The 12,837-nt window shown below is 49.2% G+C and overlaps 1 protein-coding gene across 1 annotated transcript in view; it reads left to right on the top strand.

Annotated features, from left to right (window-relative positions):
* Positions 1-782: 782 nt before the first annotated feature.
* The window catches only part of LOC117389405 (transmembrane protein 163-like), a 25,185-nt gene continuing 13,130 nt past the window's right edge, over positions 783-12,837 (top strand). The window contains exons 1-2 of the mRNA XM_033987077.2: positions 783-1,164; positions 7,113-7,232. Of these exons, the coding sequence (XP_033842968.1) occupies positions 966-1,164; positions 7,113-7,232 (319 nt within the window). The 5' untranslated portion in view covers positions 783-965. The remainder of the gene's footprint in view (positions 1,165-7,112; positions 7,233-12,837) is intronic.

The raw sequence follows: 12,837 nt of genomic DNA, 5'->3' as shown, positions 1-12,837 counted from the left end.
TATAATGAAATTTAATTAAATATCAAATAAAAAAATAAAATTAAATAAACATCAAAATAATACATTAAAATTAAATAAATATCAAAATTAAAACAAGTATTTTATCAGTTTGGTTCACTCCTCACATGACGCTCAGAGCTGCTGGTCTAAGTCACATTCACAAAGTGGATGATTGTTGTTCATATTTGACGTTTACGCTGAAAAACTCCAGCGTCTCATCAGACTGAGGTGTAATGAGGTGGGGTCTTATTTGTCTTCACACTGTCCACTGTCCACAGCAGACACCGGTCTGTCCTCGTGTCCCCCCGGAGTCACGGTGAAGCCCAGTGCTCCATACTCTTCATCAGACTCCTCCTCGTCTTATTTTCCTTGTGACTTTACCTCCGTCTATCTCCGCCTTTCTTTTCATCCTTGTTAAAGTGTTTTCCATAGTGTCTCTTTAACAAAAGTGTTTCTTGTTCACTGCCCCGTGTCATGATCTGTTCACTCTCTCCTGTCCTTTGCTGTGCGCGCGCTGCGTAAAGTACTACAGTGTCATACGCAGAGTCATACGCGCCCCCCTCTGTGGAGTATTAAAGAGGAGTATTTACAGACTTTAGCTCTACTCATGGCAACATTTTTCAACCATAAACTGAAGTTGTGTCCTTGGGCAAGACACTTTAGCCGTAATCGTCCTCGCTTCATAAAAAAGTCACACAACAGCAGAAACGTGACTCCCGCGCGTCCCGGAGCAGAGCGGACAGAGGTGTGGTCAGAGCCGGGAGGAGGCGCCTGTGTCCCGGTTACATCTGCAGAGCATCCCCCGCGGAGCCCACACCCTCCAGAGCGCAGCCCGGAGAGAGGAGCCCCGCAGAGAGGAGTCCCGGTGCAGAATGAAGCGGAGTACCGGCTCTGACACGCTCTAACCCGAGGCGGACCAAAGCGGGATAAACTTGGACTGAACTCGCACTTGACTCACCGCAGAGATGTCCTCCAGCCCGGAGCTCACGGGAGACCTGACGGCAGAGCGCGCCGGGTCAGGAGCGAGGATGAACGGCCACTGCGCGCACGACACCCCGCTCCAGAACCGCGCAGCAGACCGGGACTGGAGCCGCACCGACCCCGGGAAAGAGGCGAGGGCCGCGGGGGGCATGAAGGTGACCGACGGAGGGGACGAGGAGGACGGTAAGTCAGAGCAGCGAGAGATGCATCTGTCCCGGGAATGAAAGTTTAATGAGGAGCAGAGGAGAGGAGGAGGTCAGCGGAGCTCCAGGAGGCACCGGCCCCGGGGGCACCGGGTCCAGGGGGGACCGGGTCTGGACTCAGAGCGGAATATGTCCGTAAACCTGGACTAAACCAGGACTAAACCTGGACTAAACCAGGTCTAAACCTGGACTAAACCTGGACTAAACCAGGTCTAAACCAGGACTAAACCAGGTCTAAACCTGGACTAAACCTGGACTAAACCTGGACTAAACCTGGACTAAACCTGGACTAAACCTGGACTAAACCAGGTCTAAACCAGGACTAAACCTGGACTAAACCTGGACTAAACCTGGACTAAACCAGGTCTAAACCTGGACTAAACCAGGACTAAACCTGGACTAAACCAGGTCTAAACCAGGACTAAACCAGGACTAAACCAGGACTAAACCAGGTCTAAACCAGGTCTAAACCAGGTCTAAACCAGGACTAAACCTGGACTAAACCTGGACTAAACCTGGACTAAACCTGGACTAAACCTGGACTAAACCAGGTCTAAACCAGGACTAAACCAGGTCTAAACCTGGACTAAACCTGGACTAAACCTGGACTAAACCTGGACTAAACCAGGTCTAAACCAGGACTAAACCTGGACTAAACCTGGACTAAACCTGGACTAAACCAGGTCTAAACCTGGACTAAACCAGGACTAAACCTGGACTAAACCAGGTCTAAACCAGGACTAAACCAGGACTAAACCAGGACTAAACCAGGTCTAAACCAGGTCTAAACCAGGACTAAACCTGGACTAAACCTGGACTAAACCAGGACTAAACCAGGACTAAACCAGGTCTAAACCAGGACTAAACCTGGACTAAACCAGGACTAAACCTGGACTAAACCAGGTCTAAACCAGGTCTAAACCTGGTCTAAACCAGGACTAAACCAGGACTAAACCAGGACTAAACCAGGTCTAAACCAGGACTAAACCAGGTCTAAACCAGGACTAAACCAGGACTAAACCAGGTCTAAACCAGGTCTAAACCAGGACTAAACCAGGACTAAACCAGGACTAAACCAGGTCTAAACCAGGTCTAAACCAGGTCTAAACTAGGACTAAACCAGGACTAAACCAGGACTAAACCAGGTCTAAACCAGGTCTAAACCAGGACTAAACCAGGACTAAACCAGGACTAAACCAGGTCTAAACCAGGTCTAAACCAGGACTAAACCAGGACTAAACCAGGACTAAACCAGGTCTAAACCAGGACTAAACCAGGTCTAAACTAGGTCTAAACCAGGACTAAACCAGGACTAAACCAGGACTAAACCAGGTCTAAACCAGGTCTAAACCAGGACTAAACCAGGACTAAACCAGGACTAAACCAGGTCTAAACCAGGTCTAAACCAGGTCTAAACCAGGACTAAACCAGGTCTAAACCAGGTCTAAACCAGGACTAAACCAGGACTAAACCAGGACTAAACCAGGTCTAAACCAGGTCTAAACCAGGTCTAAACTAGGACTAAACCAGGACTAAACCAGGTCTAAACCAGGTCTAAACCTGGACTAAACCAGGACTAAACCTGGACTAAACCAGGTCTAAACCAGGTCTAAACCTGGTCTAAACCAGGACTAAACCAGGACTAAACCAGGACTAAACCAGGTCTAAACCAGGACTAAACCAGGTCTAAACTAGGACTAAACCAGGACTAAACCAGGTCTAAACCAGGTCTAAACCAGGTCTAAACCAGGTCTAAACCAGGACTAAACCAGGACTAAACCAGGATTAGACCAGGACTAAACCAGGACTAAACCTGGACTAAACCAGGACTAAACCAGGTCTAAACCAGGACTTAAAGACGGCAGACTCCCAGAGGAGGAGGGTTTCTCATGTTCAGATAATCCTCAGACCTACAGCATGTGGACATTCTTCACAGGATCAGCACATACAACACGTCTGAACATTCCCTGGGGTGTGACGCTAACTGTGTGCACTGCTCTGTCTGAGGCTGTTTGACTTTAATCTGAGTTTTATTTTAACACAATCTGACCATAAAGAGCTGATTTATCTGAACAACAACAGGTGATTTGTGCTGATAAACAAGTCCCTCAAATAACATCACAGTCACAAGCTAGCATTAGCTTTAGCATTAGCATTAGCATTAGCCAACAGTTTTTCAGTGAATCGCTCTCACCTTTTTGTGTAAATCAAACTCTAAACACCATGAGCTCGTCTGACACAGGCTGCTGAACGTGAGTCTTTAAATCACTTTGGGATTTTAAAAGTTTTTTGACACTGCTGAACATTCCACCATAGACATACATGCAGAATACCAACAACACTAAGTATCAATAGGAGGAACAGGTGCTGGAGTTTTTAACTTGACTAAACTTTACTTTACTTTATTTATTTAAAGGACAATGTGCAGTTACGTTAAAAGATGGCTGCACCAGATTTAGCATAACGATACTTTCCATCTGTCGTCCTAAAACAACAACTAATATAACAATTAAACAGCAATTAACACAACAATTAACACAACAATTAACACAAACAATGTAAAAACAATACAATACAGATCAGAGCAAGAAGCACAGATTATTCAGTGTTCAACAAACGAATAAAACAAGTAATAAAGCAACAATAAAATAATCAAATAGAAGTAAAATTGCAGCAGTTACTTAAAGTGCAGGACTAAACCAGGACTAAACCAGGACTAAACCAGGTCTAAACCAGGACTAAACCAGGTCTAAACCAGGACTAAACCAGGTCTAAACCAGGTCTAAACCAGGACTAAACCAGGACTAAACCAGGTCTAAACCAGGACTAAACCAGGTCTAAACCAGGTCTAAACCAGGTCTAAACCAGGACTAAACCAGGACTAAACCAGGACTAAACCAGGACTAAACCAGGACTAAACCAGGACTAAACCAGGACTAAACTCTGATGTTGTAATATGAGTTATGCAGAGTCATACCAGTGTCTCAGGTCACATGACTCCACATGACCCGCTGACCCAGTCACATTTGCACAGATGCCATGTCAGGCGTTTAAACCAGATGCCCTGCCCTGAGTCACATGTAGAACACAGTGTGATGTCACTGCAGTGGAAAATACTCTGAAAATGTCTTTAGTGACGTGGTCCAGTCTGAGAGCAGGAATATAGAAAACAGCAGTGTCCAATAGGAGCTGACGTCGCCGTAAACGTCATCACACTAAAGCGCCTCATGCTGTAGCGCCCCCTATGGACAGACGCACGTCACACTAGAGCAGCACATTTTTACATTTGTACCAAAATGACGACGCGACGCTGCAGAATCCTACGAGTATCAACGATTAAGAAAATAAAACTGGAGAAGGAAGAGCGGACGTCACAGTGGGCGTGTCACGGGGGGCGTGTCACAGTGGGCGTGTCACTGTGGGCGTGTCACTGTGGGCGTGTCACAGTGGGCGTGTCACTGTGGGCGTGTACTGGTGGATGTTAAAACAGATTGGCATAAAGGGTAAAGGTCTTATAACGCCATTTCCTCCTCAAAAACAGACCTGGAGTTGTGTTTTGTTTCATTCACATGTTTGAGTCACTTTATTATTAGTTTGTTACATCTACAAAGATCAAAAAGCGACGTTCCACCTTGTGATGTCATCAAGTGGTAGTTTTCAGGTTAACTCCTCCTTTTACCTTTAGTTCAGTCGAGATAAGAGACAACTCCAGGACTGAAATGATCCAAATGATTCTATAAATGAAGGTGTGTGGAGTTTAAAAACACAGTGGAGCACTTCCTGTATCACCACATGATGACATCACAAGGTGGAACAGAGTGTTTTCAGTTTGAGAGAAGAACTCAGCCTAAATCTGCAGGTTTGTGTGTTAAACATGTGAGAATGAAACAAAACACAACTCCAGGTCTGTGTGTGACGAGGAAACGACATGAGAACAAAGATCAGAGCAGAGCATCATGGGACATTTAAAAACATGAATTCACATACATGAGTCACTCCAAATATCACAAAAGTACAGACCATGTACTCTCTGTACTCTGAGTACTCTCAGACCATGTACTCTGTGTACTCTCAGACCGTGTACTCTGTGTACTCTCAGACCGTGTACTCTCTGTACTCTGAGTACTGTCAGACCGTGTACTCTCTGTACTCTCAGACCGTGTACTCTGTGTACTCTACACTTCCTCACACTGTAGTTGTAGTAAATCTGTGTCATGTGATCAAACTTTCACTTCCTCGTCTCTGAGCTCATGAGGCACCAGTCACACACACGTCGGATGCCCTCCCGTCCTCCCGTGTGTCAGATGCCCTCCCGTCCTCCCGTGTGTCAGATGCCCTCCCCTCCTCCCGTGTGTCAGATGCCCTCCCCTCCTCCCGTGTGTCAGATGCCCTCCCCTCCTCCCGTGTGTCAGATGCCCTCCCCTCCTCCCGTGTGTCAGATGCCCTCCCTCTAAACTGCTGTCTCATTCTGATCAGTGTTTTTGAGTTTCCTCGTCAAGTTTGGACGTTTCACATGTCAAATATAAAAACTTCAAAACAATCAGGCAAATGAACCAGGACTAAACCAGGACTAAACCAGGACTAAACCAGGACTAAACCAGGACTAAACCAGGTCTAAACCAGGACTAAACCAGGACTAAACCAGGACTAAACCAGGACTAAACCAGGTCTAAACCAGGACTAAACCAGGACTAAACCAGGACTAAACCAGGACTGAACCAGGTCTAAACCAGGACTAAACCAGGTCTAAACCAGGACTAAACCAGGACTAAACCAGGACTAAACCAGGACTAAACCAGGTCTAAACGAGGTCTAAACCAGGACTAAACCAGGTCTAAACCAGGTCTAAACCAGGTCTAAACCGGGACTAAACCAGGACTAAACCAGCACTAAACCAGGTCTAAATGTTGTAATATGAGTCTTCAGTCATACCATGTCACATGACTCCAGACACGTGTCACATGATGTGAGCGTCCAATCACATGAGCCCTCAGAGTCACATGGTCCTGGTCCTGTCATGATCTCACTTTTTGAAGAGTAATACAGAACTGAAGTCAGTATCCACACTTACCCCTGTAACCCAGATGCCCTGCCTGCCCTTTACCCCAGATGCCCTGTCTGCCCTTTACCCTGGACACCAGGTCTGCCCTTTACCCCAGATGCCCTGGAGCTCAGATTAAAGTGTGGAGGATTCTCAGAGATGAACTTTAAAAACTCAGCAGAACAAACGGATTTGACTTTGATCAAACTGGAACTGGAACAAATATTTGGAAGAATTTCAGTCTAAAATCACGACCAAAGCAGAACTAAACGAGGTCTAAACGAGGTCTAAACCAGGACTAAACGAGGTCTAAACGAGGACTAAACCAGGTCTAAACCAGGTCTAAACCAGGTCTAAACCAGGTCTAAACCAGGTCTAAACCAGGTCTAAACCAGGTTTTAACGAGGTCTAAACCAGGTCTAAACCAGGACTAAACCAGGACTAAACCAGGTCTAAACCAGGACTAAACCAGGTCTAAACCAGGTCTAAACCAGGACTAAACCAGGTCTAAACCAGGACTAAACCAGGACTAAACCAGGACTAAACGAGGTCTAAACCAGGACTAAACCAGGACTAAATCAGGACTAAACCAGGACTAAACCAGGACTAAACCAGGACTAAACCAGTATTAGACCAAGTTATAACGTCTTTCAAGTTGAATTGTTGACGTTTTTCTCCGTCTCCCTCCTCCCCCATTCTTCTTCCTCTCCCCCTCTCTTCTTCTTCTCTTCCTCTCCCCCCTCTTCTTCTTCTTCTTCTCTTCCTCCCCCCCTCTCTTCTTCTTCTTCTTCTTCTCTTCCTCTCCCCCTCCCTTCTTCTTCTTCTTCTTCTTCTTCTTCTTCTTCTTCTTCTCTTCCTCTCCCTCTCTTCTTCTCCTCCTCTCTCAGGTCTTCTTGAGTCCAGTCTTCGTCTGAAGCCTCATGAGGCTCAGAGTTTCAGGAGAAAAGCTCTGGCCGTGTCGTGGGTCAGTGTGGTGGTCACTACAGCCCTGGCCATCGCCGCGTTCAGTAAGTACAGCTTAGCACGCCTGAACACACCTGAACACACCTGAACACGCCTGAACACACACCTGTACACACCTGTACACACCTGAACACACCTGAACACGCCTGAACACATCTGAACACACCTGAACACACCTGAACACACCTGAACACACCTGAACACGCCTGAACACGCCTGGACACACCTGAACACACCTGAACACACACCTGTACACACCTGAACACACACCTGAACACACCTGAACACGCCTGAACACGCCTGAACACACCTGAACACACACCTGAACACACCTGAACACACACCTGAACACGCCTGAACACACCTGAACACACCTGTACACACCTGAACACACCTGTACACACCTGAACACACCTGAACACACCTGTACACACCTGAACACACACCTGAACACACACCTGAACACACACCTGAACACACCTGAACACACACCTGTACACACCTGAACACACCTGAACACACCTGAACACACACCTACACACACCTGAACACACCTGAACACACCTGAACACACCTGAACACACACCTGAACACACACCTGAACACACACCTGAACACACCTGAACACACACCTGTACACACCTGAACACACACCTGAACACACCTGAACACACACCTACACACACCTGAACACACCTGAACACACACCTACACACACCTGAACACACCTGAACACATCTGTACACACCTGAACACACCTGAACACATCTGTACACACCTGAACACACCTGAACACACACCTACACACACCTGAACACACCTGAACACACACCTGTACACACCTGAACACACACCTGAACACACACCTGTACACACCTGAACACACCTGCATATGCCCTGACACAGCACATACTTACATTCATAAAGTGTCACCATAGACTGTTTATATAAATGGACATAGCTAACCTGCTAGCCACAGCGTTACAAACAGGAAGTGATCATGGTGCACTTCCTGCTCCATCGACTCTGGCTCCAATTCACTTTCTGTGTATAAACTGTGTCCTCTCTCTGTACCTGCTGCTTCAGACTCTTCATTTTGGTCTTAAACGTTTGTATAAACCTTCTACATGATCCTACACTCCATCCACCCATCCTCCTCTTGTCCGGGGCCGGGTCAGGAGTCTAAGCAGGGACTCCCAGACTTCCCTCACCCCAGACATATCCTCCCAACCCAGAGAGACATAGTCCCTTTCCCTCGGGGCCTCCCTCCAGTGCCACATGCCTGGAGCACCTTCCCAGGGAAGCGTCCAGGGGGCGCCTCAGCTGCTCCTCTCGACGTGTAGGAGCAGCGGCTCTACTCCGAGCTCCTCCCGTGTGACCGAGCTCCTCACCCTATCCCTAAGGGTGCGCCCGGCCACCCTGCGGAGGAAATGAGTTTCCTCCGCAGGGTGGCCTCCGGCGGAGGTTCAAACTCACGGTGGTGAATATTTAGGATGAGGAACAACTGTCCACTGAAAACTCAAAAATAAACTAGTTCTGTTTTGCTCAATTTAAAACTGTAAAAATCAGGAGCAGAGACTTTAAACTCAGTGAAATGAGACAAAGCAGCATTTTCAAGTCGAGCTGCAGAAAACTGATCTGTCCTAAGGATCAATTTACACCCAGTCAGCTCCAGACACACAGGGAGGGCATCTGACACACAGGGAGGGCATCTGACACACAGGGAGGGCATCTGACACACAGGGAGGGCATCTGACACACACAGGGGGAGGGGGGAGCAGTTATGAAGAGAGGACCGTGACACAGAAGCTACTGCACCTCCATCCTCCAGAGAAAGAGTGAGAAAAACAGAGGAGAAGTGGGGCCTCTGCAGCAGGAGAGAGAGACTCTTCTTCTTCTTCCTCTTCTTCTTCTTCTTCTTCTTCTTCTTCTCCGTCTTGCGCGGCTCCGGCTGAAGTGTTTGCATGTGATTGAAACTGACCAATCGCAGAGCAGCACTGTGGCTTGGGCGGAGCCAGCGATGAGTCTGTTTCCATAGAGACACAGAGTTTAGTTTGAGTCAAACGTTCAGAGAGAAGAACTTTGAGCTTTTGTGGAGGAAAGATCTGAGCTTTTCTCTGAACTCGATTTAAACAAACGCTCTGCTGTTGCGACGCTTCAGCCAATCAGATTCAAGCTTTAGTTATGACGCTCCACAGTGAGAAACGGATAAATGTGAGAAAGTGACTGAGTGTGACGTCACCACAGCTTCAGCTCCAGATGAAGCTCAGCGAGGCCAGAGCTGGTGTCATAGCAACAAAAGAGCCAATCAGGAGCCAGGCTTTTTGATTTAACCCTAACCCCAGGGTCACGTAGAGTTAAAATTTAAGACCAGAATGAGTCTGAGACACAGAGAGGACAGAGAGAGGACAGAGAGGACAGAGAGGACAGAGAGGACAGAGAGAGGACAGAGAGGACAGAGAGGACAGAGAGGACAGAGAGGACAGAGAGGACAGAGAGAGGACAGAGAGGACACAGAGAGGACAGAGAGGACAGAGGGGACAGAGAGGACAGAGAGGACAGAGAGGACAGAGAGAGGACAGAGAGGACAGAGAGAGGACAGAGAGGACAGAGGGGACAGAGGGGACAGAGAGGACAGAGAGGACAGAGAGGACAGAGAGGACAGAGAGAGGACAGAGAGGACAGAGAGAGGACAGAGAGGACAGAGGGGACAGAGGGGACAGAGAGGACAGAGAGGACAGAGAGGACAGAGAGAGGACAGAGAGGACACAGAGAGGACAGAGAGGACAGAGAGGACAGAGGGGACAGAGAGGACAGAGAGGACAGAGAGAGGACAGAGAGGACAGAGAGGACAGAGGGGACAGAGGGGACAGAGAGGACAGAGAGGACAAAGAGGACAGAGAGAGGACAGAGAGGACAGAGAGAGGACAGAGAGGGGACAGAGAGGGGACAGAGAGGACAGAGGGGACAGAGAGGACAGAGAGAGGACAGAGGGGACAGAGAGGACAGAGAGGACAGAGAGAGGACAGAGAGGACAGAGAGTAACACGGAAAGAGAATGGAGCCAGAGTCGACGGAGCAGGAAGTGCATCATGATCACTTCCTGTTTGTCACGCGGCGGCGGGTCAGACATGTCCATTTATATAAAGAGTCTCAGACGAGCGGGAGGGCATCTGGTGTAAAAGAGCTGGAATGCAGACATCACACTGAAGGGATTTCCTCTGTTTAAAGCAACACATGACCAAAGTCATACCATTACTGCAAATACTACAACTATGAGTACTACTACTACTACTATCATAAGTACTACAGAGGATTAACCAGAGGAATGTGACCAAACCAGAGGCCGAACTATAACCCTCAACTTAGACCTGGTTTAGTCCCGGTTTAGACCTGGTTTAGTCCTGGTTTAGTCCTGGTTTAGTCCTGGTTCAGTCCTGGTTTAGTCCTGGTTTAGTCCTGGTTTAGTCCTGGTTTAGTCCTGGATTAGACCTGGTTTGGTGTGAGGTTGCTGGTTCGATTCCCTCTCGGGGGGTGGTTGTTGGTTTGATTCCCTCTCGGGGGTGGTTGTTGGTTTGATTCCCTCTCGGGGGGTGGTTGTTGGTTTGATTCCCTCTCGGGGGTGGTTGTTGGTTTGATTCCCTCTCGGGGGTGGTTGTTGGTTTGATTCCCTCTCGGGGGGTGGTTGTTGGTTTGATTCCCTCTCGGGGGTGGTTGTTGGTTTGATTCCCTCTCGGGGGTGGTTGTTGGTTTGATTCCCTCTCGGGGGTGGTTGTTGGTTTGATTCCCTCTCGGGGGTGGTTGGTGGTTTGATTCCCTCTCGGGGGTGGTTGTTGGTTTGATTCCCTCTCGGGGGGTGGTTGTTGGTTTGATTCCCTCTCGGGGGGTGGTTGCTGGTTTGATTCCCTCTCGGGGGGTGGTTGTTGGTTTGATTCCCTCTCGGGGGTGGTTGTTGGTTTGATTCCCTCTCGGGGGTGGTTGTTGGTTTGATTCCCTCTCGGGGGGTGGTTGCTGGTTTGATTCCCTCTCGGGGGTGGTTGTTGGTTTGATTCCCTCTGGGGGGGTGGTTGCTGGTTTGATTCCCTCTCGGGGGGTGGTTGTTGGTTTGATTCCCTCTCGGGGGTGGTTGTTGGTTTGATTCCCTCTCGGGGGTGGTTGCTGGTTTGATTCCCTCTCGGGGGGTGGTTGTTGGTTTGATTCCCTCTCGGGGGTGGTTGTTGGTTTGATTCCCTCTCGGGGGGTGGTTGTTGGTTTGATTCCCTCTCGGGGGTGGTTGTTGGTTTGATTCCCTCTGGGGGGTGGTTGTTGGTTTGATTCCCTCTCGGGGGTGGTTGTTGGTTTGATTCCCTCTCGGGGGTGGTTGTTGGTTTGATTCCCTCTCGGGGGGTGGTTGTTGGTTTGATTCCCTCTCGGGGGTGGTTGTTGGTTTGATTCCCTCTCGGGGGGTGGTTGCTGGTTTGATTCCCTCTCGGGGGTGGTTGTTGGTTTGATTCCCTCTCGGGGGGTGGTTGTTGGTTTGATTCCCTCTCGGGGGTGGTTGTTGGTTGATTCCCTCTGGGGGGTGGTTGTTGGTTTGATTCCCTCTCGGGGGTGGTTGTTGGTTTGATTCCCTCTCGGGGGTGGTTGTTGGTTTGATTCCCTCTCGGGGGGTGGTTGCTGGTTTGATTCCCTCTCGGGGGGTGGTTGCTGGTTTGATTCCCTCTCGGGGGTGGTTGTTGGTTTGATTCCCTCTCGGGGGTGGTTGCTGGTTTGATTCCCTCTCGGGGGTGGTTGTTGGTTTGATTCCCTCTCGGGGGTGGTTGTTGGTTTGATTCCCTCTCGGGGGGGTGGTTGTTGGTTTGATTCCCTCTCGGGGGTGGTGTTGGTTTGATTCCCTCTCGGGGTGGTTGTTGGTTTGATTCCCTCTCGGGGGTGGTTGTTGGTTTGATTCCCTCTCGGGGGTGGTTGTTGGTTTGATTCCCTCTCGGGGGTGGTTGTTGGTTTGATTCCCTCTCGGGGGGTGGTTGTTGGTTTGATTCCCTCTCGGGGGGTGGTTGTTGGTTTGATTCCCTCTCGGGGGGTGGTTGTTGGTTTGATTCCCTCTCGGGGGTGGTTGTTGGTTTGATTCCCTCTCGGGGGTGGTTGCTTGGTTTGATTCCCTCTGGGGGGTGGTTGTTGGTTTGATTCCCTCTCGGGGGTGGTTGGTGGTTTGATTCCCTCTCGGGGGTGGTTGTTGGTTTGATTCCCTCTCGGGGGTGGTTGTTGGTTTGATTCCCTCTCGGGGGTGGTTGTTGGTTTGATTCCCTCTCGGGGGGTGGTTGCTGGTTTGATTCCCTCTCGGGGGGTGGTTGCTGGTTTGATTCCCTCTCGGGGGTGGTTGTTGGTTTGATTCCCTCTCGGGGGGGGGTTGCTGGTTTGATTCCCTCTCGGGGGTGGTTGTTGGTTTGATTCCCTCTCGGGGGGTGGTTGTTGGTTTGATTCCCTCTCGGGGGTGGTTGTTGGTTTGATTCCCTCTGGGGGGTGGTTGTTGGTTTGATTCCCTCTCGGGGGGTGGTTGTTGGTTTGATTCCCTCTCGGGGGTGGTTGTTGGTTTGATTCCCTCTCGGGGGTGGTTGTTGGTTTGATTCCCTCTCGGGGGGTGGTTGCTGGTTTGATTCCCTCTCGGGGGGTG

This window comes from Periophthalmus magnuspinnatus, chromosome 21 (genome assembly GCF_009829125.3).
Source record: "Periophthalmus magnuspinnatus isolate fPerMag1 chromosome 21, fPerMag1.2.pri, whole genome shotgun sequence".
NCBI lineage: Eukaryota > Metazoa > Chordata > Actinopteri > Gobiiformes > Gobiidae > Periophthalmus > Periophthalmus magnuspinnatus.
Note: the sequence above shows the minus strand (reverse complement) of the source record. Positions and strands in the feature narration are given on the sequence as shown.